At 57.4% G+C, this 27,753-nt stretch overlaps 1 protein-coding gene and 1 long non-coding RNA gene across 2 annotated transcripts; both read left to right on the forward strand.

Moving 5' to 3' along the window:
- Positions 1-1,934: 1,934 nt before the first annotated feature.
- SRL (sarcalumenin) lies at positions 1,935-26,489 on the forward strand. Its single transcript, XM_053992351.1, has 8 exons — positions 1,935-2,003; positions 5,073-5,114; positions 9,790-10,714; positions 12,301-12,399; positions 13,292-13,387; positions 21,252-21,368; positions 22,045-22,278; positions 22,872-26,489. The coding sequence occupies exons 1-8, from the start codon at positions 1,935-1,937 to the stop codon at positions 23,681-23,683; spliced, it is 2,394 nt and encodes a 797-aa protein (XP_053848326.1). The 3' UTR covers positions 23,684-26,489.
- LOC128815584 (uncharacterized) lies at positions 16,212-17,056 on the forward strand. Its single transcript, XR_008439671.1, has 3 exons — positions 16,212-16,250; positions 16,588-16,623; positions 17,023-17,056. It is a non-coding gene; the product is annotated as an uncharacterized LOC128815584 (long non-coding RNA).
- Positions 26,490-27,753: the final 1,264 nt, after the last annotated feature.

A 27,753-nucleotide genomic window follows, 5' to 3' on the forward strand; every position in this document is an offset into this window, starting at 1 on the left:
TAAGCACTTAACCTGGTTTGTGGGGTCTGTCAGCTCCAAAGAGCTTTTCTATTTTGTGATTGTGTCGCTTGGGTCTGTTGTGGTGGGTGGGGGGTCCCTGTTTTGTGCGTCCCCCCCTCGCCCCACTGCCCCCCACCCGGCTGTAGGATTTTAGGCCAGTCGTGTGTAGAGCCTCGGTGGTATTCAGTAGGTTCCCCCCAGCTGCAGCTGTTTCTCGGTTCCTTTCCCCTTTTGTGTTTTTTTTTTTTTTTTTTTTTTTTTTTGTGTTTTTTTTTTTTTTTTTTTTTTTTTTGTTTTTTTTTTTGGTTTTTTTTTGTTTGTTTGTTTTTTTGTATTTTTTTTACAATTTTCAGGTCTTTGTGTTGATTGAGAAGCTATTCTATTTTGTTAAGAAAGTTGAAAAAAAAAAGAGGCTCGTGCCTTTGTAAAGAAACAAAATAAAGTTTGTACTTGGTTTTTTAGAAGTTCCGTCCCAGCGTTAATGTTTGTGGGGATGGGGATGGATCCCATCATGATGGACACTGGTCCCTCTGGGGCTCGTGGGGAGGGCAGGGAGTGCTGCCTGCACTGGGAATCACGGCAGGAGGCAAAGGCAGAGGATGCTGGCCCTGGCCCTGGCCCTGGCCCTGGTGTGGTTCCTGCTCAGCAGCCAGGCTGTATTTAAAGGCTCAGCCCTGCCAGTGCTGCCCACATGTGATGGGCACATTGGGGCTCGGCTCAGTGCTGAGGTTGAGGTGGGGGACATCTGAGCTGGTTTTAATGAGGCCACACAGCTGAGGGGAACTGGGGTCAGATTTTGTGTCCCCTGTCCCCAGGGATGGGGGTATCCATCTCTCCATGGAGCTGACTCATAACTCGGGGTCACACATCTCTCTCCATGTTTTTTTGGGGGGAGGCACCTCTCTTTTCCCATGGAGCACCCATGTCTCAGCATCCTCCCATGGCTGTGGGTCCCTCCCACTGCCCCTCCACTCCATGGCATCCGTGGTGTCCGGCCAAGGGGTGGCTCCTGCCTGCTCTGAGCCATCACCCCCTCTCCCCCACCTCCTGCTCCACATCACTGCCCCCTTCTACCCCCCATCTCGGGTTCAGGGGCTCCCCCTGCTCCTACTCTTGGAGAACTGTTTGCCACCTTCCCCGAGAAAAAAGCTGGGTCACAGCCCCCCAACAATGGCTCCTGCACTGATGGAGCCCAAGGGTCACTCTGCCGTGGCCAGGCTTTGGGGACAGCGCTGGGAGGCTGTTCTGTATGAGCAAGGGTGCCAGGTGCTGGTGACATTGTGCCCTTTGCCACACTGCCAGTGCAGTGACAGTGGGGACACCATCAGGGTGGCCCGAACATGGCCTGTTTCCTTTGGGGTGTATGGCATTGCCTGGAGCTGGTGACCTGTGGTGGCTGGAGGGGACATCAAATCAGCCCAGGATGTGATGCTTGGGGACAGCCACCTTTGGGGACGGATGAGGACACTGCAGTGTGGTGATGCTCAGCTCTCCCTGTCCACAAACCCCTGCTCCAGCCCAAAAGGAGCTGGCGAAGCTGGGGCAGCCCAAGGAGCCCCGCTACACCATGCGAGCAGGATTCTGGAGGGGACAGTGCCCAGAGGAGCCCTGCAGGAATTTATTCGAATAAAGGGAGAGAGGCGCCCATTTCTTCTCTCGCCGGGATGGGGCTGTGACCCCGCACGAGCAGTGCCAGCCCAGGGCCCCCCTGCCCGGAGGTGCCCCGTGCCCTCGCATCCCTGACACGAGCCATTCCCAGCTGTGTCCCATCTCTGTCCCCATGCCCAGGGCCCCTGGGAGCGGAAGAGCGGCGGCGGCAGCATCTGTGCGGGCAGCTGCCTGCGCTGCCTGCCCTGCCCGCGCTGCCTGCCCTGCCCCGCGCCGCCGCCGTATAAATAGAGGCAGCGAGCGGCAGGGAGCTCCTGGCAGCCACCATGAAGGGCCTCAACCTGCTCTGCTGCTGCGTGGCCTCGCTCCTGCTCCTCGGCACCGCAGGTACGGCCGCACGCCGGGCTGGGGCTCCCGGGGGCTGGGGGCACCCCGGGGGCTGGGGGTGCCCGAGGGCTGGGGCTGCTGGCAGGGCTATGGGGTCGCCGTGGAGCTGGGGGTGCCCTTGGGGCTGTGGGGACTCTGTGGGACTGTGGGTGCCTCTGAGGCTGGGGGTGCCCAGGCTTATGGGGTCCCCACGGGGCTGTGGGTGCCCTTGAGACTGTGGCAACCCCACAGGGCTGGCAGGTCCCCATGGGGCTGGGGGTCCCCACAGATCTGGGTGTTTCTACAGGGCTGCAGGTGCCTGTGGGGCTGGGTTCCTACAGGGCTGTGGGAACCCCAAGGGACTGTGCGATCCCTGTAGGGCTGCAGGTGCCCATGGGGCCATGGATGTCCGTGGGGCAGTCAGTAGGTGCCTATGGGGCTGTGGGTACCTAGAGGGGGTGCCTGTGGGGCTGTGAGGACATCTGAGACTGTGGGTGCCTGTAGGGTGCAGGTACCTGTCGGTCTGTGGGTGTCTGTGGGGGTCCTGTAGGGTTGCAGATAGAATTGTGGGTGCCTGTGGGACTGAGAGTGCAGAGAAGCTCCGGGGCACCCAGTGAGCCCTGGAGCAGGACAGGGTGGCAGGGGTTCAGTGGTCTGGACTCCCCAGCACCTTTTCCAAGGCTGCAGAGCTACCCCAAAATGTGCAGAGAAAGGTGTTGGAGAGCTGTGGACAGGAGGGGATGGCGGGCGGTGCAGATTGGGGTCCCTCTTACAGAGTCACGCTGGGCACAGGGGCCGTGCTGCCGCTGACATGCCTTGCGGCAGTGTCACCTGTGGCTGCCGTGGTGGCTTGATTTTGGACTGTGAGGGGGGGTGCCAGGGTGCTGGGGATCTCTGAAGACCCCGGATCCCCTTCCCCGGGCTGTGCCATCCCCACTTCGCAGCCCGCTGCCCGGCCGGGTGTCCCCGGGGCGGCGCGGCGGGGCGGCATCGCTGGTACCCTTGCTTGCCCTTGAGTTAATTTGGGCTGGTTCTCTGCCTGGCCGGGCTCCGGCGGCCGCGCAGCCGGGAGGGGGGCGGCTAAGTATGGAAACAGCCGTGTAAGGGGACACTGTGCCCCGGCAGCCCCCCCGGCCGCCGCCCCCCCCCGCCCCGCGCCGCCGCGGCCCCGCGCGGGCACCCGCAGCTGCCGCCTGCCAGCGCCCGGCACCCCCGGCCCCGCCGAGTTTTGGCCTTTTAAGGGCATCTTGGGCCATTCTCGGGAATGAATGGGTTTGGGGGCAGGCGACACACCCCGACAGAGGTGGGGTGCCCTCCATGGAGCTGCGGGTGCAGTCTGTGGAGGGGGGTTGGAAAGGTGTTCTGCGGGCATGGCTGGTGGCTGCTGCCGCTCCAAGCGGGGCTGGTGGCCTTGTGGGACATCAGAAGCTTGTCTCCATGGTGGATGATCACCAGCCCATGCCTTGGTTTGGCTGAGGCTGGCATGGCACAGCACCAGGATCCCCCATCCCAGAGGAGGCTCTGGGGCCAGGAAGCACATGGGGATCTGGCAGCCCCAGAACCAGCTCTGAGGGGTCCCCCAAGTGCTCACCTGTTTATTGAGGGTCACATATTTCACCCCAGTACTGTAGGTTTCCAAAAAAGCTCTAAGCAGTAGCATGTCTCCTGTCCTCTGCTCCTCAGAAACCAGTGAGAGTTTTGCTTTTCCTTTGGTGCCAAGCTGAACTCTCAGACCTGGCTCCTTTGGGGTGCAGGAAATGGCTTGGAAGGGGTGTTTTTCCATTTTTGGGACAACTTGTCCCATTCAATCCCTGTTGGTGCCTGTGGGGTGTGGGGATCCCATGGGGACATGGGGCTGCAGGTGCCCATGGGAAGAGAAGGGGTGAAAGTCCAGTGGAGAACCAGGGGCTTCATTGGAAAATCATGGCAATGCGTGGTCCTTTGGGTTTAGTGGCACCTGGTGCTGCCAGGACCCTGCCACCATTCCCAGAGGCTGGGGGTGGGAATTGCCCTGTGCCTGTGCCTGTGCTCTTACAGCCCCTGCTGAGGCAGCTCATTGCACACGTGGCTGGGGCTGGCAAAGCTCCCCAGGGTTGCCGAGAGCCTGGCAGGGACCAGCACCCACCGTGGGGCTGGGCAGTGGCTCATGGTGAGAGCACTCGCCCAATACTCCATCTGCTCCTGCCCAGGGGAACACACTCACATCTCAGGCAGAGCCCAGTCATCCCTCCCAGGCTGGGTGACCCCTGTGGCCACCAGCAATGGGCTACAGGGATGCTGGCAGGGCAGTGCCCAGACACTGCTCAGCAGCTTTGCCCTGGGGATCCTTTGGCTCTGCAGCCACCATGTGTTTGAGTGGGAGGGCAATTCCAGGCTGTGCCATCACCACCTCTGAGCTGAGAGAGGACTTGTGGAAAGCCCTGGCACAGTGGTGCCCTCCTGCAAGGCACTGCAGGGCTGGCACAGACCCCTCTTGGTGACAGCAGAGGGGTCTGTGCCAGCCTCAGCTTCTGGGAGTCCTCATCTACCTCATCCTGGAAGGTGTCACTTCAGGATGAGCTCCATCACCACGTTCTCGTGGCATCCTGGGGTGTTCTCCATCACTTTGGAATGTGTCACTTTAGGGTGGGCTCCACCTCCCAGGTCAGAACGTCTTGGGAGTGGGACTGTGACACCTTGTGTGGGCTCAGGGTCCTGGGCACAGCAGCCATGGGGACACCTCACCCTGACCATCCCAGGCCAATGGCCCCCACAGTAACCAATGTCCCCAGAGGTGGGGAACTCTGTGTCCCAGTGACACCTCACTGGACTTGTTCCACCCTCCGGCACCAGCACAGCCATGGGCAGCACTGCCACTGGATGTGTGTGAGAAAGGGACTTGGGGTGCCTCGGGTGCGTTGGGTGCTTGTGCCACCTACATCCCTGTCACACCCCTGGTGCCTCACCCCAAGGAGACCCTGGTCCCTGTGGGTGCCCCCTCTTACTCCAAAGGTGTTGGCGAAGTAAAGCAAAGCAGATGCCAAGGCAGGTTGGCTCAGCTGTGAGGGCTCTGCCCTCTCCATCAGCCATCCTTGTCCCGGTGTGTAGGTGGCATCCAGCTTGGCAGGGATGCCAGGAGACCTTGCTTGTGCATGGCCCTGGTGGCACAGAGGTACCAGCAGGTCTCTGTGGGCTGGCACCAGACTGGAAGGGCTGTGCCATGCCCAAGGACAACACTCTTGCCACGTTCCCACTGTGTCCAGCTCGCCGAGCTGGTGAAATCCCAGCCCGGCCACTAGGTCAGGGTGACCAGATTTCTTCTGGAATTGCCTGTTCCCTGAGCTCTGCAGGAATAGCAGTAGCCCCGGGGCTGTGCAGGACTCCAGGGAGCTATTTCCAGCTCACGGGGACATTTCCCTTGTAAGCGACTGCTGGAGGGAGCTGTGAGCTCCTGTGCTGGTGGGGGCTGCAGGAGGGGCAGGGGAGGCTCTGGACAGGCACCCCGAGCCAGGATGGGGTGTTGGCAGTGGCAGCGTGGCCCTGATGCCAGCCGGGCACATGGCTCGACCCTTGGGGTCACACAGCCCGGGGTACACTGTGGGAAAGGGCTCGGAGCTGTGTGGACCTGTCCATGTGCTGGTGTCCCCAGTGCTGCCACGTCAGACCCCAGGGCTGGGTCCCCTGGCTCAGCATGGCCAGGCAGGGTCTGCCCCCACCTTCCCATGGATTTGAGGATCTTGTGGGACATCAGGCATTAGAATCCAGGCTGGCAAGTCCAAGGGGTGACTGGGTGACCAGGAATGCTTGGGATGACTCAAGGAGGGATGGGGAGCCAGGAAGTCTGGCCTTGAATGGACAGAGGATGTCCCTCAGGGAACGTCCCTGGGGTGGGTTGGTGAAGCCTCCCATGGCTGGAGGCCAGGGGACAGGAACAGTGAGACTTCCTGGACACCTTTCCTCGGGAAGAAGGAGCTCTTCCAGCCCCAGCCATGCCACAGCATGTCCCTTGGGGCCCTCAGCGTGCCCCCAAGCTGCAAGGGACACCGCAGGTGGATGTTCCTCGATGTAGAGTGTGACATCTGCCTGTGCCAAAATACCTGATGTTTCCTGGCCATCTGATGGACCCAGATCTCCTCAGCTTGGAAGCAGCGGGTGCTGAATCTCCCACCTTCCTCATAGTGCATTCTGCAAGTCAGGGTTCAGGGTTCCTTACAGACCTTAAGAGTGGGGAGACAGTGAAGGAAACACCTTGCAGCAGTGATTCCCTAATTTAATCTCTATTTAGAAAGCTCCAAGCCTAGTTTTAAACCCTTTGGTAGATCCTGGTGAGGTTTCTTTACCACATATCAATAAAAATATCATATGGTTCTATCCAACCATTTACAGAAATCTAATCACTTCATAACTTTTTTTAACTAAACTTAAAATTTTCTGTACAAATGAGGTCAAGTTAATTTGACAAAACTGTTTCCTAGACCTCCCTCTGCATTGAGAACCAGGAATAGATTTGCTTTATGCTGGAGTTTTGGGATCATGAACCTTCTGGGACCCAATGATGTGTCTGGGCATCCTGGGGTGCACAAAGGTCTGGAGAGCCAACCCCATCCTCAGCCCCATCCTTGTGCTTGTGTCCTCTGGGCTGCTTGAGCCCTCGTGGGACACTTCCCTCTGAAGGTGTTGGCCCAGCTGACCCCAAACTGGAGCTGGAGCCAGGCTCCCCCTGCTCTGGGTCCTGGGCTGGCAGGGCCACGAGCTGGGGGGTGGCCCTGAGTGAGGGCCATGGGAGCCCCACAGAGCCTGGAGGGAAAGGACATCGCCAGGAAAAGGGGTCTCACAGGAAAGGCAGGGTCTACAGCAGGTCCAGCTGGAAAATCCCAGGAACTCCCTGACAGCTTCTTTGTGTCCAGTCAGTTTCCGTGAGGTTTTAAAGAGCTTTGCCAGAATTAAGGCAGGGTTGGATATTTGGGATACAAGGTCCCGCCAAGACCCCCCTGGGAGGACACGGGGAGCACCAGGACTTGCAGGAGCCAGTGGATAATACCCCCAGGGAAGCAGGGATTGGGATCTGGGCAGGGGAAGGGGGCGTGTGAAAAGCCATCCCCGCAGCCCTGCCATCGCCGGCCCCACGCTCAGGGCTCCGATTTCTGCTGGAGGGGGAGAGTGTTCCTCCAGAGCCACCTGTGCCCATCTGTCCCTTCTCACCGTCCTCCTGGAGGACCCGTTTTGCCGTCAGGTCGTTGCTGTTCTGTACGTTCCCGTGCAGGGATGGAGGGGACACCGTGATGTTCAGCCAGGTCTCTCCTTCCCGCACGGGCTGTTCTGGGTGCAAAACAGCCACGGTATCTTGTGGCACTCAGAACCGTGCCGTGGGGTCTCTATCCCCGCTGTCACCACCTGAAAAAGTGTCCCCTGGTAGCTCATCAAGTCCCAGCATGAGAAAGGAGCGGGCAGGGGCAATGCAAGCAAGGGACTCGCAGGGAGGTCAAGTCCCCGAGGGGAAAAGGGCGAGGTCTTCTTTCCGATGCCACCCATCTGCTTGGCACAATGCAAGGTGTGAACACGGGGAGCCCCGGTGTCACTTTACACCGTGGCTGCCCCCTCCCGGGGCCCACGGGGGCCCCCAGGTGCGGACGTCACCCTTGGCTGGCAGCGGGGCGAGGGGCTGGGGCCAGCGGCCGCGGGGGCGGGGGCTTCATCGGGGCTGCTCCTCCCGATGCCCCGTACAGTTGCCGTGCCGTATTTTTAGCCTCCGGAGGGTGTTAAGCCCGTAACCTTCGGCCCATTTTGCACTCATCGGCCCGCCATGTGCAGGTCAGCACAATTCACCGTGGATCGGGCGACCATGTAGGGGAAACAGGGAGAAGGAGGTGGAGAGGGGACAGGGACTTTATGTCAGACCTTGAAGGTCACAGGAAATACAGCCCGTGACCAGCACGCCGGCAGGGACACCCCCATCTGAGCGCCTGGGGGATATTTCCCTTTTTCCTCGAGGGATGGCTTGTGGTGGGCACTGGCGTTGCTGTTGTACCTGGCCATGGTGGGTGATGGCCCCTCTGGGTCAGAGGGGGCACACAGACCCCAGACAAAGCCCTGAGGACTCTCATGGTCTCCTCTGCCTGGTCCTGCCCTCCTCCTCTGCTTTGACCGTCACTCCTCTCCCAGCTCTCCAGGTCACCCTCTATTTTGGGGCCAAACTGAGAATATCCCTGTTCGCATCAGCTGAGGGGATCCTCTAATGACTCAAGCTGGTTCCCAGGCCACCAGGGTCAGGCAGGGCCATGCTGGCCCCAGCCACTTAGGGTTTTGCAGGTCAAATACAGATATTTCCATTCAAGAGGCTCCTGCAGGATCCCAGGGGTCTTGCAGGAAGGAGACCTGAAGGACCAGGGTGGAAGGGAGGAGCCTACAGCTATCTCCCTCCTTCTGGGAGCTGAACTGGGTGCCTGGAGGCACCTGTGAGCTGTGTGCCAGCAGAGGACAGGGAGGTCAGCGAGGGCAGAGCACGGGTGACCTGTGCATCCGGTTTGGGCAGGGTGAGCGGCTGTGGCGGCGGTGGCAGCGGCTGCAGCTCTGCTGTGCCAGGGAACCAAGAGCCACTGGCAATGAGGGCAGGCTGGGGGGCAGCCTGTCCTTCCCAGTGCCCGCTGCTGGCATGGCACGAGCCTCCCAATGCGACTTGATCCCAGCCCACAGCCCCACCAGCCCCAGCGCCAGGGAGCTAAAACCACCCGCTGGCATCCCCAGGGCAAACTGGGCTGAGGGGTCTGGGGCTGGCCCCACACTGACCCCAGCCCAGCTCCTCCTGTGCTCGGTCACCACAGGCCCTGTGGCCAAGCCCAGTGAGCTCCAGCTTTGCCGAGGTCCTGCTGGACACAGTCCTGTGGCTCCTGCACGGACACGGTGCAGGAGCCAGAGCAAAGGGCTGGCCGTGCCCGCTCTCCTCCTGCAGCCTGGTGGAGGTGGCCTTTTTTCCTGCTTGGCTTCTGCTTGCCAGCTGGAGTACAAAGGAATTATTTTCCTCTGAAATGCTCCCCTGGCATGAGACGTTTGGGGGGATTATTTAGACTAGCAGCAACTGTTTGTAACAGAGACAGTATAGCCGTGATCTTTTATTTTTGGCATCCACTGACTGATGTTAAATTGCAGTTGGAGCCTATGGAAAATACGGATGGATTCTCCTGGGCCACAGAACACACTCATTGTGTCCCCAGCAGCAGCACGGCGTGGCACATGCTTTCCTAGTGAAGGGACACTCATAATAAATAGCTCCCGAGCCCCGTGGCCAGGGTTAGGCCCTGCCTGAAGGCAGGACCTCATGCTGGGCAGCCCCTCATACCAGGAAGCCCCTTCTTCCTCCTCTCCCTCATTTCACCGCCCACCTTGGCTGGTGTGATGCTCTCTTGAGTCAGGGCTGGGGAAGGACTCTTTTAACCTGCCAAGTGCCCACAGCCCCTCAAAATTTGCCATTTTTACTCCTTTCCCCATCTTTAGGGCAGCTTTGCCGCCTTCCTGCAGTGCTTTGGGGTGGGCAGCAGCCAGGGCTGGTGGAGCCACAGAGCCCCTGCCAGCTCCGCTTCTCCCCCCACAAACACATCTTTGCACCCAACTCCTTGTGACAGGGACAGAAAATTAAGCTGGAGTCAGAGCAGGCTTAGGGAAGAGTTTAAACCTCTTGGTTCCAGCCACAACTCGTCCCTCAGGGCGCTGGCAGGTGCCCCGGTGGCCGCGGGCCAGCACGGGTGGGACTGACTGAGCTGTTCTCATCGTTTAGAGCCACGCGCCCCCGGCACGGGCCATGGGGACGGTGCTGCCGAGAGCCCCCCACCAGGCACGGAGCCCCGGCTGGAGAAGAAGGCGGCCGATGGCAGCCCTGAGGAGGAGCAAGACAGTGGCACTGCCAATGCCTCCTTGCCCGGCGTCACCAAGGAGGGACATGGAGAGGGGGAGAAAGAGCCGGCGGGTGGCCTGAGGAGGGGCCTGGGGCCAGGGGACAGCCAGACAGAGGAGAGCAGCAAGGACCAGGGCCAGGAAGAACAGAGCTCAGGGGAGGATTTCATGGCAGCTCATCATGGAGGGAAGCATGGGCCTGGCACACAAGATGACATCCATGCCCAGGAGGATGAGGAGCCTGGCACAGAGAAAGGAGGCTCTGAGGAGGAAGGGCAGCCAGGGGAAGAGCAAACAGAGGAGCCAAGAGCAGCATCTGCTCCTGAGGGAGAGGAGGAAAGGGATGAGCAGAGCTTAGAGGAAGATGACGAGCAAGGAGAGTCTGAGGAAGGTGAACACGGGGAGTCTGAGGTAGATGGAAACAAGGAAGAGTCTGAAGAGGGAGAGTCTAAGGAGGAGATAGAATCTGACGAAGATGGTGACAGGCCAGAGAATGAAGCTGAAGAGAATGACAAGGAAGCAGCCAGCACTTCCAACAAAAAGAGCCACAGCAAACCAGCAGCTGCTGGCAAAGGAGAGGCCAGGGATGGCCCTGCCAGTTGCCATCACCCACCCTGTGGGGATGCAGCAGAAGACCCACCAGCAGCAGTGGAAGACCCACCACCAGCAGAAGACCTGCCAATAGGAGTGAAAAACCCACCAGTGGTGGAAGATCCACCAGCAAAAGACGACCCACCAGTAACAGAAGACCCACCAACAGCACAGGAAGACCCTCCAGCAGCAGCAGACCCCCCTGCAGACAAGACCCCACTGGCAGGAACAGAGGTCCCCAGCACTACCCCAGTTGCCGCCGAGACCCGGCACAGCCAGATAGGTTGGAGTCTTTTCTTGTGGGTGTGCTGTAGCAAGAGTGACCTCCCATCAACCCGGCGGAGCTGAGCTTGGCACATTAAACCTGACCTAGTGCATGGCCCTCTCTTAACGCTTCTGCTTCCCTGCCCGCCCCTAACAGCGCGAGGCCGTGGGCAGCGAGGCCGCAGCAGGATGTCCATCACACAGGCACTCATCGCAGTGGTGCCAAAACTGACTGATGTTCCCCTCTCTCCACTCCAAGTCCATGATTTCTCCTCAGGGATGTGGACATGGATAAAATGTTTAACCTCCAGGCCCCTTTCAGCACTCGCAGATCTCTTAAAGACTCTTTATCCACCACCCACAGAGTCCTCCGGGCCCTCAGCTTGTGCAGGGGCAGGATGCTCCTAGGATGGTGGGGCTCCTCTCCACCACTTCTTGGCTTGTAGGAAAGGTGTGAAGAACTAATCCAGGCCAATAAACTGCTGAGGCACCAGCCCTGCTCAATCAGTGAAAGGCTAACTAGGGGAAAGGGACACCCCCCACCACGATTTCCTAGAAATATTTGTAGACTTTGGCCCACAGGTTGGGCAGTGACCTTTGGATCCAGATTAGTATTTTTGTTGTTTTCATCTGTAATGTCCCAGCTCAAAAAGCCTCCCATTTTACCCAGAAGGCAAACCCAGTTTGGTCTCTGTGTCTTCACTTGGCAAGTCAAAAGGTCTTCCTCAGCCCAACACTCAGTAGATGCTCAACACAGTCTCAGGGCTTAGTGGTGCCCTGCTTGATCCTTGTGTCCCCAGACCTGTCCCCAAACCCCTGCTGAAGTCCAACCCAGCTGCCCATATCAAAAAGCTCTTGGAAGCTCCTGGTGTGCCAGCACCTCCATGGCAAGGACACCTCTGTCTCCCTGTTTTGGGGACAGTGGGGTGCCTTCCCCAGTGGAGGCAGCTGCCTCATGCTCCCCATGCCTGGTACAGAGCCATGAGGGAGAGGGTGCTGTGCAGAGGGCTCCAGGGCAACATGGAGACAGAGGTGAGTGAACTGGGAGGGAACAGCCCCACTGGCAAAGGTGGCACAGCCAGGATGGGCCCGGCTGGCCTGTCCCCCAAGAGCCGGAGGCAGCCCCAGCCTCAGAGCCCACGTCTCCAGCTCACCGTGCAGCTTTCTAGGGGAGTGGGCAGACAGAGAGGCAGCAGCACACAGCCTGCACCCGAGGCCGAGCCCCGTGGAACCGCAGCTGCCGGGGGAAGCACCAGGGCCCCGCTGGGCAGCAGCTGCCGTGTGTGCTTGTGCTACATCCCAACCCCGGGAGCCCCTTCCAGGCACATCCTTTGCATTCCCCACGAGCAGCCAGCCCCTCCTCGGAGCCAAGCAGTTGCCCATGACGCTTCTCCCAGCAGCCACAGCCCTGGCAGCCTCCAGGAGCCTGTGCTAAAGGGAAAGCACGTGGCATGCCAAGGGTGACAGCGGCTGCTGTGGGCATGGTGTGCCCGCAGGCTCGGGGTATGTGTGCTCCCCATGCCCTCTCCCTGGCAGTCGCTTGTGTGAGCTCCTGTGTGGGTTCCCCCCTCCAGCAGTAACAGGTCTCCTTGTTTTCTCCTCCAGAAGAGGTTGAAGATGCCAGTGAGCCGACCAAGCGCGACCGCTCCCACTTGGAGAACACCCTCAAGCTCAATGAGGAAAAACCTGCCGATGATGTCTCAGGTGAGGAGGCCATGCATGCCCTGCACTAAGATCATGGACTGGATTTTCCTTCTCTTGTGTTTTGATTTTAACGTTACTTCTTGCAGGTCTAGTAATGCCAGATCTTCAATAACAGCCCTTTGGCTGCTCTTGGGTTAACATATTTTTGATATTTTAAGGACATCCCTGAGGGCATACAAGAATTAGGAGAGATAGAGGCTGGAAGATGCAGACAGTGAATCAGGCACATCCCTGCTCAAAGAAACTTGGAGCAACTTGTAACAAAGGGTTGGGATTTTTATTCCAATTATATATTGTGTTTTGCTACTCTAAGGTTTGCTTCTTCTGGCCCCGCTGGCAGTTTGGGATGGAAAGGCAGTGATAAGAGATACTGTGGAAAAAGCGCCTCCTTTTTTTCTAGCAAGCAGCTCAGGGGCCATGCCAGGGGGCCCTGGCACCATAGTGGAGGGCTTTTTGGGATCGTGGGTGTTAAGTGCTGAACAGGACTTAGGAAGGATGCTCCTCCCATCAGCTGCTAGGAGCAGATGGGGACAGTGCCCAGTGGGAAACATTAGCAGGGGAGAGGCATCAAAATCCTAGAACAGCTTGGGTTGGGAGAGACGGTGAAGACCATCTCATGATGGTCTGCCTTGAGCAGGACACCTTCCATAGAACAGGTTGCTCCATGCCCTGACCAATATGGCCTTGGACACTTTCAGGGATTCAGGGGCAGGCACAACTCCTCTGGGCAAAATGTGTGACTGGGATCAGTTCGGCCAAGATTTCAGCTGTAAGCCAAGTCCCTTGATCCATGGCTGGGCCACCCTCAGGACCTGCAGGGAATGGCCCCAGGAGGGTGTCACCCAGCCTGGTGGGGTTTGCCTCTCACCTGCCCACATGCTTTTCCCCCCAGGAGTATTGCAGCGGCTGAGGAAGATCTACCACTCCTCCATCAAGCCCCTGGAACACTCCTATAGATACAACGAGCTGAGGCAGCACGAGATCACAGGTAATGCCACGGGCACTGGGGTCTCCAGCACCACCAGGTCCTTGGGATGCAGATAACAGCAGAGAGAGCAGATCATGGATAGTGTGTCTTCCTTTGCAGCTTCCCAGTCCACGCTGGGCTTAGAGGCCATGCCCTAGTGAACCCAGCAGCAGGAATTCCTGCCTCTGCCTCAGCCCATCTGCTGTCAGGGCCATCTGTGTGGGCTGAGCACTGAGCCCTGCCTGCCTTGGGTCTCCCACCTGCTCAGCATCAATGCCCTGTACCCCTGCCAAGCAGAGATCATGGCCCAATGAAACAGGCTTGGCAAGGAAGCTCAGGACCTCTCAAGGCTGGGGATGAGCTTCCTGGGGGTGGCTGGAGCTGGCATCCTTTCTGCTGGGTACAGGACACAGCCATGTGGGCAGGGTGTTTCTCAAGCTCCACAGCCTTCACTCATCCTGAGAGTTGGAGATCCCAGCCCTTGGCAATCTCACACACACTGGATGGGGTGAGCAGGTCCCCGTGGCCCCTGCATGGTGTAGGCTGAGCCAGGTCACACATGTGTCCCTCCAGAAGAGGAAAGTGCAGCCCTGTCCCAAGATGCTCACAAGATACAGGAAGTTCTTGTGACCCAAGAAACACAAGCAGCCTCATTTTCCAGATGGCTCAAACCCAAGTCTGACTTCCTTGTTCACTGCAGTAATTATCCTCTGAGTATCTATTCAAGCGCAGGAACCAGGGCCAGATGTCTCCTGAGTATCCAGGGGCTGCGGGAGTCCCTGCTGCCAGTGTCCCAGGACTTCATGCCCATGTCACCCTCCTGCCAAGCTCCTGAAGTTGTCCTCCTTGTCCTGCAGCTCTGCCTGCCTCCCCAGGTCTCCAGGCCCACACTCCTGGAGCCATGCCCTCCCTCCTGTTGAGGCAGGACTGGAATACACCCTCCTCACAAATCTTTCTTTTACAACTGGCCTTGCTCCACCAGCACAGAGGCTCCACACTCAGCTGGGGCACATCCCTGTAGAGCAGAACTGCTTTCCAGGCATCCTGCCTGCAACTCCTAAGTCTGGGCCAGACATTCTCTAAGCAGGCTTGGACATCTCCCTACCCAGCCAGGCCATCTCCAGTGTAGAGCCAGTGGGGAGCACAGGGAAGTTACGCTGTGGGAGGGTAATTGAGGTTCACAACATGTCCTGATTGTCACCCCATGGCTGCTGGCCTGTCCCCTGGCAACACCCCAACTTCTCTCCGAGCTTCTCTGGTCTGTGATGTTTTCTGTCAACTCAACCTGGACACAGTCTAGGAGGATGTTTGGTGTTACAGGGGCAGCTGGTGGGCTCTAACCCCCACTTTGGTGTTCACAGCCAGATGATACAGCCCCCAGCTGCAGTTTCCAGCCCTCAGGACATCCTACCCTACCCTACCCTACCCTACTCTTAATCCATCTCATGCCCAAGCATCCACCTCCCTGCCTCTCTGCTCCCTTTTTGGAAAGAAACAAGTGTTTAAGTGTTCCCCGGGCTCCTGCTGGCTTTCTCAGCTCCTGAGGAAACAACCATTAACCCTAGTGTTTTCCCAGACTCTCTCAAACCCAGCTCCTGAGCAGGACTCACCTTGGACAGCAGGTCCTGGTGTTCCTCCTGGCCTCAGCTTAACACTCCATGGTCTGTTCCACCTCATTGTGAGGAGCAGCCACCCCTCAGGCTGACAGTCCCCAGGTCAGGTCCCAGCACACCCCGCTGTGTCCTACAGGGCACCCTCACGGTGCTGTGACTGTGGAGCTGGTGACCCACAGTCACCTCCTGGCCCCCAGGGAAGGGCACAGGCATGCTGCACTGCTTCTAGTTCTTGTTTCAGCTGTGAGACACTCTGGTCATGCTTCCCTGCAAAAAATTTGTATTGACACCAAACTTCTTGAATGATCTCTGACAGCCCAGCCATACCCTGGCACGCACAACCCTATCTGGAAACCTACAGCTCAGCAGTTTGCCTTTCATACCCACGGATCCAGCTTTCCCCAGTCCCTCATTAACAGTGTAATCAGAGAAACCTGCACATTAGTTACAGGGTTGGCCCAGGGAACTCTCTTGACCTTGGAGGGCAGGTGAGGACACAGTGGAGCTCAGGGAGCCTTCTCAACACTTCCCCTGCACAGTGCCTGTGTCCCGAGAGGGTTCACTCCATCAGTGCTGTCCCTGCAGGCTGAGAGGTGCTCTCAGCTCCCCCCTGAGCCCCCTCTCCATGGTGGACGGAGGCTGGAGGGCACAGAGCAGCCAGCTCAGCTGGCTGGGAGGAGCAGGACAGCTGGGGGAGCTTTGGGGCAGGCCTGTCATGGAATATGTGTGACCTTTGGAGGTGTAAACCAATATAGAGGGGTGCCGTGGCAAACACCCTGGCCCCTCCATTATGTGACAGCCTTCCATTTTGTCTCCCTTCCCATCAGCTCCGTTCACTGCAGTGTAATCCAAAGAGTTCCTCTGGTCCCCACAACATGTGAAAACTCCCATGGAGTCCTGTGGGAGCTGTGGCTGTCACCATCAATTCTGACTTGTCAGGGTGCATCTCAGAAATCTCCCACACACCCTCTGCTTAAGCCTGGCAGATGCCATTTCCTTCTCCCTGCCTGCCACCCTCCCGCCTCTCTGCTCTGCCATCCCACGTGGATGCAGACATGCTCTGGCTGGGTCCAACTCTGTGCTTGGAGGGACTATCCCTAGCTGAGGGTGAGGGATTCTCCCAGTCCAGCCATGGAAAGCTTGCTGTGAGGTCACACCAGATTGTGGTGCATGCTGGTGACCCTAGTTACTGATGTATGCTAATTAGCAAGTGTCCCTGTGTAGAGAATGACCTCTCAGGTGCCATCACCAGCCACAGGGGCTGGGTCCAGGTGACCCTATCACTGGGGTTGTCAGGACACTTGCTGGGTTGGTGGCTGTCTAACCCTGGCTTGTTGGGCTCCGTGTGCTCGGTGGGTGATGCCAGGGAAGGCAACAACCCCGCAGAGCAGGGGTTGGGATGCAGAGCACCCCGAGCCACGTCCCTGCCCTGCAGGGCAGACAGGGGTTCAGTGCTTGTCCTGGGAGCTGCAGGTCACTCCCAGGCTGTAACACCTTGTCTCCTGCTGGGAATGTGGTTCCCTCCTTGTCCTGGACCACACCCGGGCTGTCGCATCCCTCCTCGGACTCACGGTTCCTTTTCTCTCTCCCCGTGTCCCTCGCTAACAGCTTACCCCGGACGCACCCTGGGCTCCTCGGCCACAGGTTGGTATTGCCGCCTGCTCCCTGCATGCTGCCGGCTCTGCCTTTGCTCTGCGCTGCCCTCTGGCTTTCCCGGGCTGCTGGCCCAATGCAGCCGCGCTGCCCAGGCACCGAGCAGGGCCGGTACCTGCCATCCCCACCAGCACAGTGTGCAGCACAGTGTCCCCAGCCCTTCCAGAGCCCGCAGCCTGACTCTGTGCGTCCCGACAGCGTCCTTCCCTCCAATCCTCACCTCGCCCAGGCTCTGACACCTTTCTCTCTTGGTTTAAGACTGAGAGGCAGCATATTCCTCTGGCCAGGGTTCAAAGGCGTTTCTGGTACTCCTAAGAGAGGGAGATGGGGGGCTCAGTCTGGAGAAAGGGAGGCTCAGGGGGGACCTACTCAATCTCAATTCCCTGACAGGAGGGTGGAGCCAGGTAGGGGCCAGGCCCTGCTCCCAGGAAACAATGGACAGGACAAGAAGAAAGGGCCTCAAGTTTCACCTGAGGAAGCTTGGATTAGATATTGGGAAAATTTCTTCAGAGAAAGGGCCGTCAGGCCCTGGCACGTCTGCGCAGGGCAGTGGTGGGGTCCCTAATCCTGGGGGGATTTAGAAGTCCTGTGGATATGGCACCTGGGGATGTGAGTTAGTGGTGGCCTTGGCAGTGCTGCGGGAGCATTTAAAATTGGTCATCTTAGAAGGCTTTTCCAACCTAAACAATTCCATGACTGTATGTGTTGGACCTTTAAGTTGATCTGTCACCTACAGCATGAACTGGAGGCACCCAGAAGATATCTTGTCCTATAGAGGGGATCTCTTCCCACCCTTCACTCTCCTACGTGCAGAAACTTTCCTGAATGTCCACCCTTGATCCCACAGCAGCTGTCCCAGTAACACGGGCTGGCCCCTGCCCAGCAGCCTCAGTCCCCTCAGAAGCTCGAGCTGGCTCCTCTCCCTGCCTATCCTGCTCAGGGTGTGCTGCCAGGTCCCCCAGGAGGATCAGGAGATGGGAGACAGTCCAAAAAATGCCAGCCAACACCCAGCCCTTCCCCTGGGCCTGGTGCTCAGCCACGGGAACAATGTTCCTGCAGGGAAATCCCATCTTCTGTTCCTCCTATCCTGCCCCATGGCCATGCTGCCAGACCCTGCCAAACCAGGCTCCTTTGGACACAGGCACAGCAGAGCCCTGCCAGTGCCTGGAGAGCCTGTGGCTCCCTGCCGTGCCAGCGTGCCAGCAGTGGAGAGGGCTGTGGGTATTTATAGCATATTCCGATAGCTGTCTTATCTCATCTCGGGTTCAGGCGCTCACACACGTGCTGCCGGGGTGCTGCAGGCACGGGGGGGCACACGGAGGAGGCACAGGCCATCTGCAGCCACGTGGGCTGGTCCCTCCGTCTGTGGGCACACGTGTTGTGAGGATACTCACGGATTTGGAAGCTTTGGGAGCAAGGGTTGCTGGATCCGTGCCATGGGCACATGGACGGTGGTGTTTGTGGCACAGGGGTGGGACAAAAGTCCGGGTGATGCTGGGAGTCTCCCCTGGTGTTCCAGCCTTCCTGGGTGGCTTGAGGACAAAGATGACCTTGGTGCCCGTGGCTCAGCTGGAACCAAGAGAGGAAGGAGGTTTTGCTAGGTCCTCTCCTTTGCTCAGCATCCTCAGGACAGACTTGTACTTGGGGGAGAAACCACAGTAGGCACATCTGCTGGCCTTGAGGACAAGGGGAGACAAGGGGAGACAAGGGGAGACAAGGCCCTGCCCAGGATTAATCATAAAATTATGGAATTATTTGGGTTGGAAAGGACCTTAAAGCCCAACCAGTTCCACCCTGTGCAATGGGCAGGGACACCACTAACCCAGGTTGCTCCAAGCCCCATCCAACCTGGCCTTGGACACTTCAAGGGATCCAGGGGCAGCCACAGCTTCTCTGGACAACCTGAGCCAGGGTCTCCCCATCCTCACAGGGAAGAATTTCTTCCCAAATCCCATCTAACCCTGCCCTTTCTCAGTGTGAGGCCATTTCCCTGTGCCTTGTCACTCCAGACCCTCATCCAAGTCTCTGTGCAGCTCTCTTGGATCTCCTTTAGTCACTGGAAGGGGTTCCAAGTTCTCCCCAGAGCTGTCTCTTCTCCACCCCAGAGCAGCAGTAGTGCTTCCAGCCAAGGGCAGTCTGCTACTGCCACATGGCAAAACCTCACAGAAAGCCACTACTCTAGGAAAGAAAACTACTTGGACATCTGAACTGCTCCTATGCCCAGAGCTGAGCAGCCCAAGCAGACCCAGACTCTGTGGAGAGATGAGCTTGAGGCTCGTCTGAACTTGAGCTGAGAGCGAGCAGCCACAGGGTGGCTGGAGAGAGCCGCTGTGATGGAGCTGCCGCCATCCCCGCCCGGCCGCCAGGGAGCCCCGGCTCTTTTCTGCTCTCCGGACCATCAGGCTAACCCGAATTGCTGCTGACAGACGTGGCACGGGGACATAGCAGGGACAGATGCCAGGCCAGCACCCTCCCGGGTGGGAGATGCTCCCTCTCTCCCAGCCTCTGGGCAAGCAGCAGGGAATCCATACCCGGTCTCACATCCTTGCAGCTCCTGCACTTCCTGCAGAGTTGCAAGTGCCCGGCACTGCCCACACAGCCCATGGCAGGCAGAGACGTGCTTGAGGGGCTGTGGGTGACCAGGCAGGGGGGCTGCCCACGTCGCTGCCCACCTTGGCTCCGCGGAGCAGAGAGGGGGATGTGCAGCAGAGCCAGAGCTCACAGATGCCCACATTCACACAGTCACACCTGGCCAGGGATGTGTTATGAAAGAGCACACAGGGACCCACCCCAAACCTCTGGCACAACATCACAGGGATAATAGTAATAATAACAACCATCCATAACCTAATTAAAGCTGGCAAGAGAGCAGAGCAGCAGCGGCAGAGGAATGATTAATAATGAGAGTCCAAGGTTTCAACACTTGTTTTGGTCCCATGTGAGAAGACAAGGCTGGATTCCTGCAGCTGCCAGGCAGGGAGCAGGGTGCAGGAAGAGCCATGCTCTGCATGCTTCAGAGGTGCTGCCCTGCTTTGTGAAGGAGGTCTGAGCTGTATGGATGCAGCAGTGCCTCATGGAGAGATGTCCCCAGCCCATTCCCTTCCCCAGAGATGACACGGTGAGCCTGTGATGGGCAGATACAGCAGGAGGAGGTTGGAATGTTCTCCCCAGCACCCGCTCCCATGGCCAGATGGGTTCAGTGTGAAGCTGCCATGCAGTGCCCTCCAGCACCCTCGGGACAGGAGCTCAGCACCATGGGGGCTTTGTGTTTTCCCCCACCTTGGAGATGGATCCCTGGCCTGCTGGAATGCTGCTGGCTCCTGCATGGGTGGCAGCCATGGAGCACCAGGGGCTCTCAGCTACCTCATGGAAATTAGTTCTGCCTTAGGCACGGGGATGAAGAGAAGGTGCTGAGGGCAGCACAGCTTGCCCAGGGCATCTCCTTGCCTTGGGCCATGGAGGAAGGCTCTGCTCCAGCTGAGATAGCAGCTCCCAGCTCCTCTGGTGTCATCCATCCCCTGGCTGAACTCCTGCTAGCAACAACGGGATGCACCCTCTCCCACCCTGAGCATAGGATGGGGTTGGTTTTCACCTGTGGGAACTCACCCAGTTTTACTTCCATTCTTGTCCGCTTTATTCTTGTCCTCTTTCAGACTCACGGGCTCCCATGTGTCCCGGGCACACCTTGAGGGCTGGCATAGGCCCTGGGCTCCTCTGGCTCCACCGGCTGCCTACCTGGGGTCCTGGGGGCTGGGGGGGCCAAGCAGTGTGGGCACAGGCTGATGCATGAGTCCTGTTTGAGCAGGGATTGCTCCTGGGGGTGCTGGCTGTGTGTGTCCAGGGACCTCTGTGCTCCTGGACTGATGGCATGGCATGGGGACAGGTCACCATCCTCATGGAGAAAACCCTGTGACTTGAAGAATGCAGGATGGGGACTATAGCTCACTCTCCTCTTGCCTTTCCCCAAGCCCAAAGTGGGGCTGTTTGACCTCCCCACATCCAGCTGGAGCCTCACACCCAGCGCACACCTGGGCAGTGACCTCCTGCTCGGCCGGAGGGTCGGGAGGCACGGCCCGGGGGTAGGTCCTTGCAAGGGCATGGTGGAAAGGCTTGCAGACAGCTGGCTCGAGGCTCACACCGCGCTTACCAAGCCCTGCGCCGCAGCGCTGCTCCCGAACCCACGGCAGCTCCCTCTGCACGAGGCGTCGGCCCGGCTGCGGCATGGCCTCCTCCTTGGCATGTCCCGTGCTTTGCGGCGGCTGCCTTCAAACAACACCCCCACCCCGCAGCCAGCCCCAGACTCACCCGGCTAAACCAGAAACAAACCGAGACAAGGCTCAAAAGACCTTCCAGTCCTCCGTAGTCTAAGAAGGGCTTAACCTCGGAGAAGGTCAGGCAGCGAGGTGGGCTCTGCCGCAGAGCACGGGGCCGTCCCGCTCCCGCAGCCGGCGGGGCGCTGCCTTGGCTGGCGAATGGCTGGTGGCCCCCGAAGGGCGGCTGTTTCCCCGGCAGCAGCACCGCGCCGCTCAGATGGGATGCTCGTTACAGCCGGGAGTTAATCGCACGGCGGCGACGGCTATTGTTCCTTCACTTCCTCTTGTTATTTCCCCTCTCCGCAGATGGGGAGATCACTTCCAAGCCTATGGTGCTATTCCTGGGACCGTGGAGCGTCGGCAAATCCTCTATGATAAACTACCTCCTGGGGCTGGACAACACTCCCTACCAGCTCTACACAGGTACCACACTCACTGCATTGCCAAGGGGGTGCCGACACCTGCATTGCCACATCCGTGCAGTCAGCAATTCCCAGCCGTGTGTCTTCAATCCCTCCTTACAGCCGGGAGGTTGGGATCTACTCCGTGCCACATGGCTGCGGTGCCATGTGAAGGGAGAGGCTCCCCATCACAGCCTGTCCACCCTTCCAAGGGTGGAGGAGAGCATCTCTCCCACAACATCATCATCCTGCAGCACAGGGCTCACAGCTCCCAACCCCATGAGCAGCAGTCATGTCAAAAGCCCATCTTTCTCCCCATCCCTCCTTATGTGCAGCCAGCTAATTCACCCTTCCAGGAGAAAAGCCATACCCCTTCCTTCCTCCCTGCTCCCATGGATGTCATCTCACAGCTAAGGGCAAATGTCCATGGCCAGATCAGTGCTGTGGTAATGAGGGCTCCCAAGAGACGGTTCTCCATGACGCCTTGTGCAGTCAGGTCACTTCCAGAGAAACCAGTCCCCACAGAAAATAACCCCACTGACATCTTCCCAAGAAGTCAGGGCAGGAATTTCATGCTGTTTGCCTTGCCTCTGCATCTCTTGAGAAGCGCACAATGCTCCCAGTCTCAGGCCAGCCCTGTTGTGTCTGTAGCCTGGCACGGATTTCATGCCTCTGCTGCTCCTCTCATTGCTGCACAGGGGCAGAACCCACCACCTCTGAGTTCACTGTCATCATGCACGGCCCCAAGCTGAAGACCATCGAGGGCATCGTGATGGCTGCTGACAGCGCCCGCTCCTTCTCACCCCTGGAGAAGTTTGGGCAGAACTTCTTGGAGAAGCTGATAGGCATTGAGGTCCCCCACAAACTGCTGGAGCGAGTCACCTTCGTGGACACGCCAGGCATCATTGAAAACCGCAAGCAGCAAGAAAGAGGTAGGGGTTCACTGGGCTCATCTAAGGGACCCCAGAAAAGATGCTATGATGATCTGAGGTGACAAAGGTGGCTGAAGCACAATGGAGTCCTGACACAGCACAGGCTGCCCAGGACAGTGGTGGAGTCACCATCCCTTGGGGGGATTTAAAAGATGTGTGGCTGTGGCACTTGGGGATATGGTTTACTGGTGGCCATGGCGCTCCCTACACATGGCAGTGCTGGGGGAATGGTTGGATTCAATGATCTTAGAGGACTTTCCCACCATAATGATTCTCTGATCCTGTGATTCAGTATCTGCTCACAGGAACATCAGGAACCTGTGGTCAGCATCAGGGAGGAGGAAGGTATGGAGATAAGGGTGAGAGAGACAAGCAGTCCGAGGCTTAGACACCCATGGATGGCTTTTCATGCCAAGAAGCTCCAAAGTGTTTTTAGCGTGTGAGAAAGAGGTTCTAGGCTACAGGGGAAGTCCGCTGTGCCTCGCAACCCATGCAACCCAAATGGGGATTGAGGCACAGCAGGCTCACGGTTTATCAATCCTTTGATGAAGGGACTCATCCTGCATTTGATTTCCCTGTTTCCTCTCCTCAAGGTTACCCATTCAACGACGTGTGCCAGTGGTTCATTGACAGAGCCGATCTCATCTTTGTTGTCTTTGACCCCACGAAGCTGGACGTGGGCTTGGAGCTGGAGATGCTGTTTCGTCAGCTGAAGGGCCGCGAGTCTCAGATCCGAATCATCCTGAACAAAGCTGACAGCCTGGCTACCCAGGAGCTGATGAGAGTCTATGGCGCCTTGTTCTGGAGCCTGGCTCCTCTCATCAACGTCACAGAGCCTCCCAGGGTGTACGTTAGCTCCTTCTGGCCCCATGACTACCATCCGGAAACCCACAGAGACCTGTTCCTCAAAGAAGAGATATCGCTCCTGGAAGATCTCAACCAGGTGATTGAGAACAGGATGGAAAACAAGATTGCCTTCATCCGCCAGCACGCCATCCGGGTGCGCATCCACGCCCTGCTGGTCGATCGCTATCTACAGACCTACAAGGACAAAATGACCTTCTTTAGTGATGGAGAACTGGTGTTCAGGGACATTGTGGAAGATCCTGACAGGTTCTTTATCTTTAAATCCATTCTGGCAAAGACCAATGTCAGCAAATTTGACCTCCCCAACCGCGAGGCTTACAAGGACTTCTTTGGCATCAATCCCATCACCAGTTTTAAGCTGCTATCTCAGCAGTGTTCCTACATGGGAGGGTGTTTCCTAGAGAAGATCGAGAAGGCCATCACCCGTGAGCTTCCCGATCTCTTGGGAAGCATTGGCTTGGGGAAAAAGCCCAATGTCCTCTCCTGCGACGTCACTGGCTGTGGCGAAACCCCAAAGAATCGCTACAGGAAACCCTAAGGTGATCTGCAACCCAACTGTCCACATGTTCCTACTGGTGAATGAGCTTATGTCTTATCTGTCCAAGAAGCCGTGGTTTGTTAACCCTTTGAGTGGCACGCTGGCAAAGGCTACCATACGATGAGGACTTTGAGTCATTGACATCGATGGCAGGGGAAGATGGGTGGGCATAAGGAAGAGAATAAAAACTGTGAATTCCTGACATTTTATCTTTGTTCTTTTGAGTAGAAGGCAATGTTTAAGCTGTAAGTATGAGCAATGCATGGGTAGGACTGCAGCTGCTTTTCCACTGGTGCCAAGAGTGCATGAAGAGGAATTTCAACCTCTGCATCTCCGAAGCCATGAGGGAGTGAGAACAAGGGCACGGCATGAGAGCACAGGGGAGAGCAGTGACACACTAACCCAGGCATCACCGGGAGCACTGGTCAAGGAAAGAGATGCCATGTCCCAGCTGTTGTTTTCAGGCACAAACCTACAAATCTCAACAAATACTGATCTTGTTTTTATTTCTGAGACCTCTAGGTCACCTGGTGAGTTCTGTTTTCACTTGACAGCTCAGCTGATCTTCTGCAGCTTTCATGCGGGTGTTTGACTTAAGAAGGAGCATTTGCAGGGGCGTTTGTATCTCCAGACAGGCAGCCATGATGGGATTTGCAAGTCCATGGCAAAGGAAGAAATGGGGTGGAAAGGAGCAGCCAGCACTGGCTGAGCTGTGCTGGAGGAGGAGGGCCAGCGCCCCAAATCAGATGGTCCCACAAGAAGATGTGAGCAGGGTTTCCTTCCCTGAACCAGCACAGAAGAAGGCATTTCATGCCTATGTGTGTCATTAACCTCAAAACCCATGCTAGCAAATCTTGTCTGTGGACCAGCAGGGCTCCAAGGGTGAGGGTTTGGCAGTTTGCCTTTGTTCAAGTCCATGTTGCTCTTTTCTCAGTCAGCCCTCTGTGTTTTTGTGCTCTGTGGAGGGAGGCAGGAAGGGAGGTCATTAGCTGTGAAGTTAAAAAGGCCACATCCCTTTTGCCTACCTGCTGATCTGTCCTCCCCAGGACAGTCCAGGCAGGTTTCTGGGGCTTGCTTTCCAAACTCCTCCCTTTTTAGCCATTTGTTGGCTCATCTCTGAGCATCGGTGCTCAGTCCTGAAGGAGTATTGCTTTGGAAGCACCTGAGCAGGGTGAAGTTCCCCATGGACAGCTGACCTTCAAACTTGGCCCTCATGGACAGCATTGCTGTCTGCCAAGCTGAGCCCAAACCAACCAGGCTATAGATGTCCTGGATGGCAAACCGACACCTTCAAGCCCACCAAGAACCTGCTGAAAGTCCTTCCTCCTGCCAAACACCCACTGCAAGCACTGCTCTCCAGGAAACCTCTGGAGAAAAGGGACTTACTTTAACAGAAGCAAGAGGATGTGGAGGTGGTGGCTAAAGCAAGAAAAAGGCAAAAGGAATGAAAGAGGGAAAGAGAAAGCTGGAAATGGAAGGCTGTGTTGTGATGGGGAGGGTGTGAAGGGCATCCCTACATGTGCAACAGGACATGAGCTATGGCAGGAGGCCTGGGAGAGCTCCATGTCCCCCAGGCGCTGCATTGAAGAGGTCCCCTTGAGTCCAGGTGAGTTTGAGGGGATGCTGCTGCAGGGACTTGAATGTTCCTGGCCTCTGCCTCAAAGTAGGACTTGACATTTGAACTAATGAAGCTGAGACTGAAATCTACATCCAAGCACAGGGCAGGGCGTGGTTCAGGAAGAGGGATTTTGCCTGCAGTGCAGAGAGAGCAGAGGGTGCAAGGGAAGGCAAGCAGTGTCAGAGAGAGCAGCAGCCAGAGCAGTCTGGAGAGAAGGGATGTGCTTGTGAGTACTGTGAGGTCTCAAACCTGCCCCAGTGCTGCTGCCCCTCCACTGTCATTCCTTCTTTCTTGTCCATGATCCTGCTGCTCATCAGTTTTCCTCTCCATCTGTCGTTCACTCTCCTCTGTTGGACTGGTCTGCATGGTTTTTTAAGAGCTAATGGAATAGAATCACCAACAGAAACTGGCTGATGTTGTAACTGTTCCTGCTGTCACACTGTGTGTCACTGTCACAGAAGGCAAAGGCCTTTAAACATTTCTGTTTGCAAGCACTGTATTGCACCATCTCTTTCCTTGTTCTTCTGTCGCACTAAAGCCCATGGGGTACCCAGGGAAAGGCCCCCTGTCCCACAAGGAGTATTGACCTTGAAGGCACTGTTACTCTGCTCTCAGGCCACTCCCATCGTTCTCCCCACCCTTTCTCTGGTTTCCTTTTATCTTGCTTTATTTTCCAGACCTCATCCTCTCCTCTCCTCCCTTCCTCCTCCCTGCAGCACCTGCACGCCCTGTGCAAAGCCGTGGTGCCTGTGTGCTGGATGGGGCACCCCCATGACAGCCAAAACCCTTTTCCCCCCCAGTATGGTTCTTTTGGGTTCTCCTTCCAAAGCCACGGCATTGGTGGTCTGTTCCCTGTGACACACACTGACCCAGCTCCGTGCTGCCTCAGGAAGATGCTGCCACTGAGATGCCTCCTCTCCCATGGATCCAGGCGGCTGTCAGTCCCAAGAGGATTGCAGTTCCCCGCCCAGTTCTCACTGAGCTTTCTTAGGAGACCTCTGGGAATCTGGGAGCGGAAAAATGGGGAGCAGGGAGACATTTTCATTCTGCTCAGAAACCCAAACCCCCGCAGAATGTGGGGGGGTTGAACATCTTGCCTAAGAGCTTCATGGGAGGGAGGGAGCTGGGACACAGGCCCTGTAGATGCCCGTGATCAAGTGCATTGGGATAAAACTGTCAGCTTGAACATCAGCCTGTCTAATAAAAACTGATATTTTCCAAACACACTCCCTGGAGATGCTTGTTTTGTTTCTCCTCCTGGTGTGAGAGAGAGCACTGGGACTGGGGTGGCTGAGGGGGTGCAGCTGCAGGGAGCAAGGCAGGAACTCCCATCTCCTTCCCTGCACCCCAGCTTTGGCCTCTGTCCCTTGTACAGGACCTGCCAGCCATGCCTGTGTCATTTGGCTGCTTTTCCAACTTGTCTCCTTGTGCCATACAGGCAAAGTGAACCCCAACTCCTTTGCTTTGTGCCTCAGGGCAGTGTGATCCTCCCTGGTGAGACAGATCCCACCTGCCTCAGCACATGCTGACTGGGCACCATGACAGAAGGCAGGGGTCAGGGACCACGGAGAAGAACCCAGGACGATCACAGCAGAGGGCAGGGTTGGGGATCATGGAGAGAGGCAGGGATTTGAGGAGCATGGAGGAGGATAGGGGGGTTGGGATCCCAGCAGAAGGCAGGGGGTCAGGGACCATGGAGGAAAGAGGGGGGGGGGGGGTTGTCCTCCTCCATGGATGTCTCCCTGCTCCCCATTTTTCCTCCATGGAGGAGGACAAAGGGGTTGGGGACCATGGAGGAGGGCAGGGATTCGGGGACCACAGAGGAGGGCAGGAATGGAGTACCACAGAGGAGGACAGGGGCTGGGGACCATGGAGGAGGACAAAGGGGTGGGGGACTACAGTATACAGCAGGGGCTCTCAGCAGCCACCCAGCAAGGGGCGGATGGAGAATCCCTCCCACCAGCGACTTGGGGCTCATGCAAACTGCTCATTATAACCCTATTCCCAGCCTGTCTGTCTGTCTTTCTTTCCAACTATCTGTCTCACTCACTAATCAAAGAAGATTGTTCCAAGAAAGCTGGAAGAAGAGAAGGAATGTCTCATTTGGCTGTGGCTTCCTTTGGAAAGTCTGGAAAAACTGTGGCATCTCGACGTGCATGAAGGTCTGCCTGGCAAGAAGCACATTTTCCTTCCAAAGCTGCTGTAAAGATGTGAATCATGAGCCGGTAACGCTCCTGGCAGTGCAAACCCCAATTCCACTGAGACATGGTGCTGGCAGTGGCTCCGCTGTATCTCTTGGACGGAAAAGACAAACATTTATCATAGTGACATTGCTGGGGAAGAGCTGCCGGTGCTGCCGAGAGCCTGGCGGTGGCCGGATCCTGCCAGCGCCCACGGTGCTCCCACCAAGTTTTCCCGAGGTCTCCTGAAGTTCCTCAAACACCAGCCAAGG

The sequence above is a fragment of the Vidua macroura genome, chromosome 16, assembly GCF_024509145.1.
Source record: "Vidua macroura isolate BioBank_ID:100142 chromosome 16, ASM2450914v1, whole genome shotgun sequence".
NCBI classification, from domain to species: Eukaryota; Metazoa; Chordata; class Aves; order Passeriformes; family Viduidae; genus Vidua; species Vidua macroura.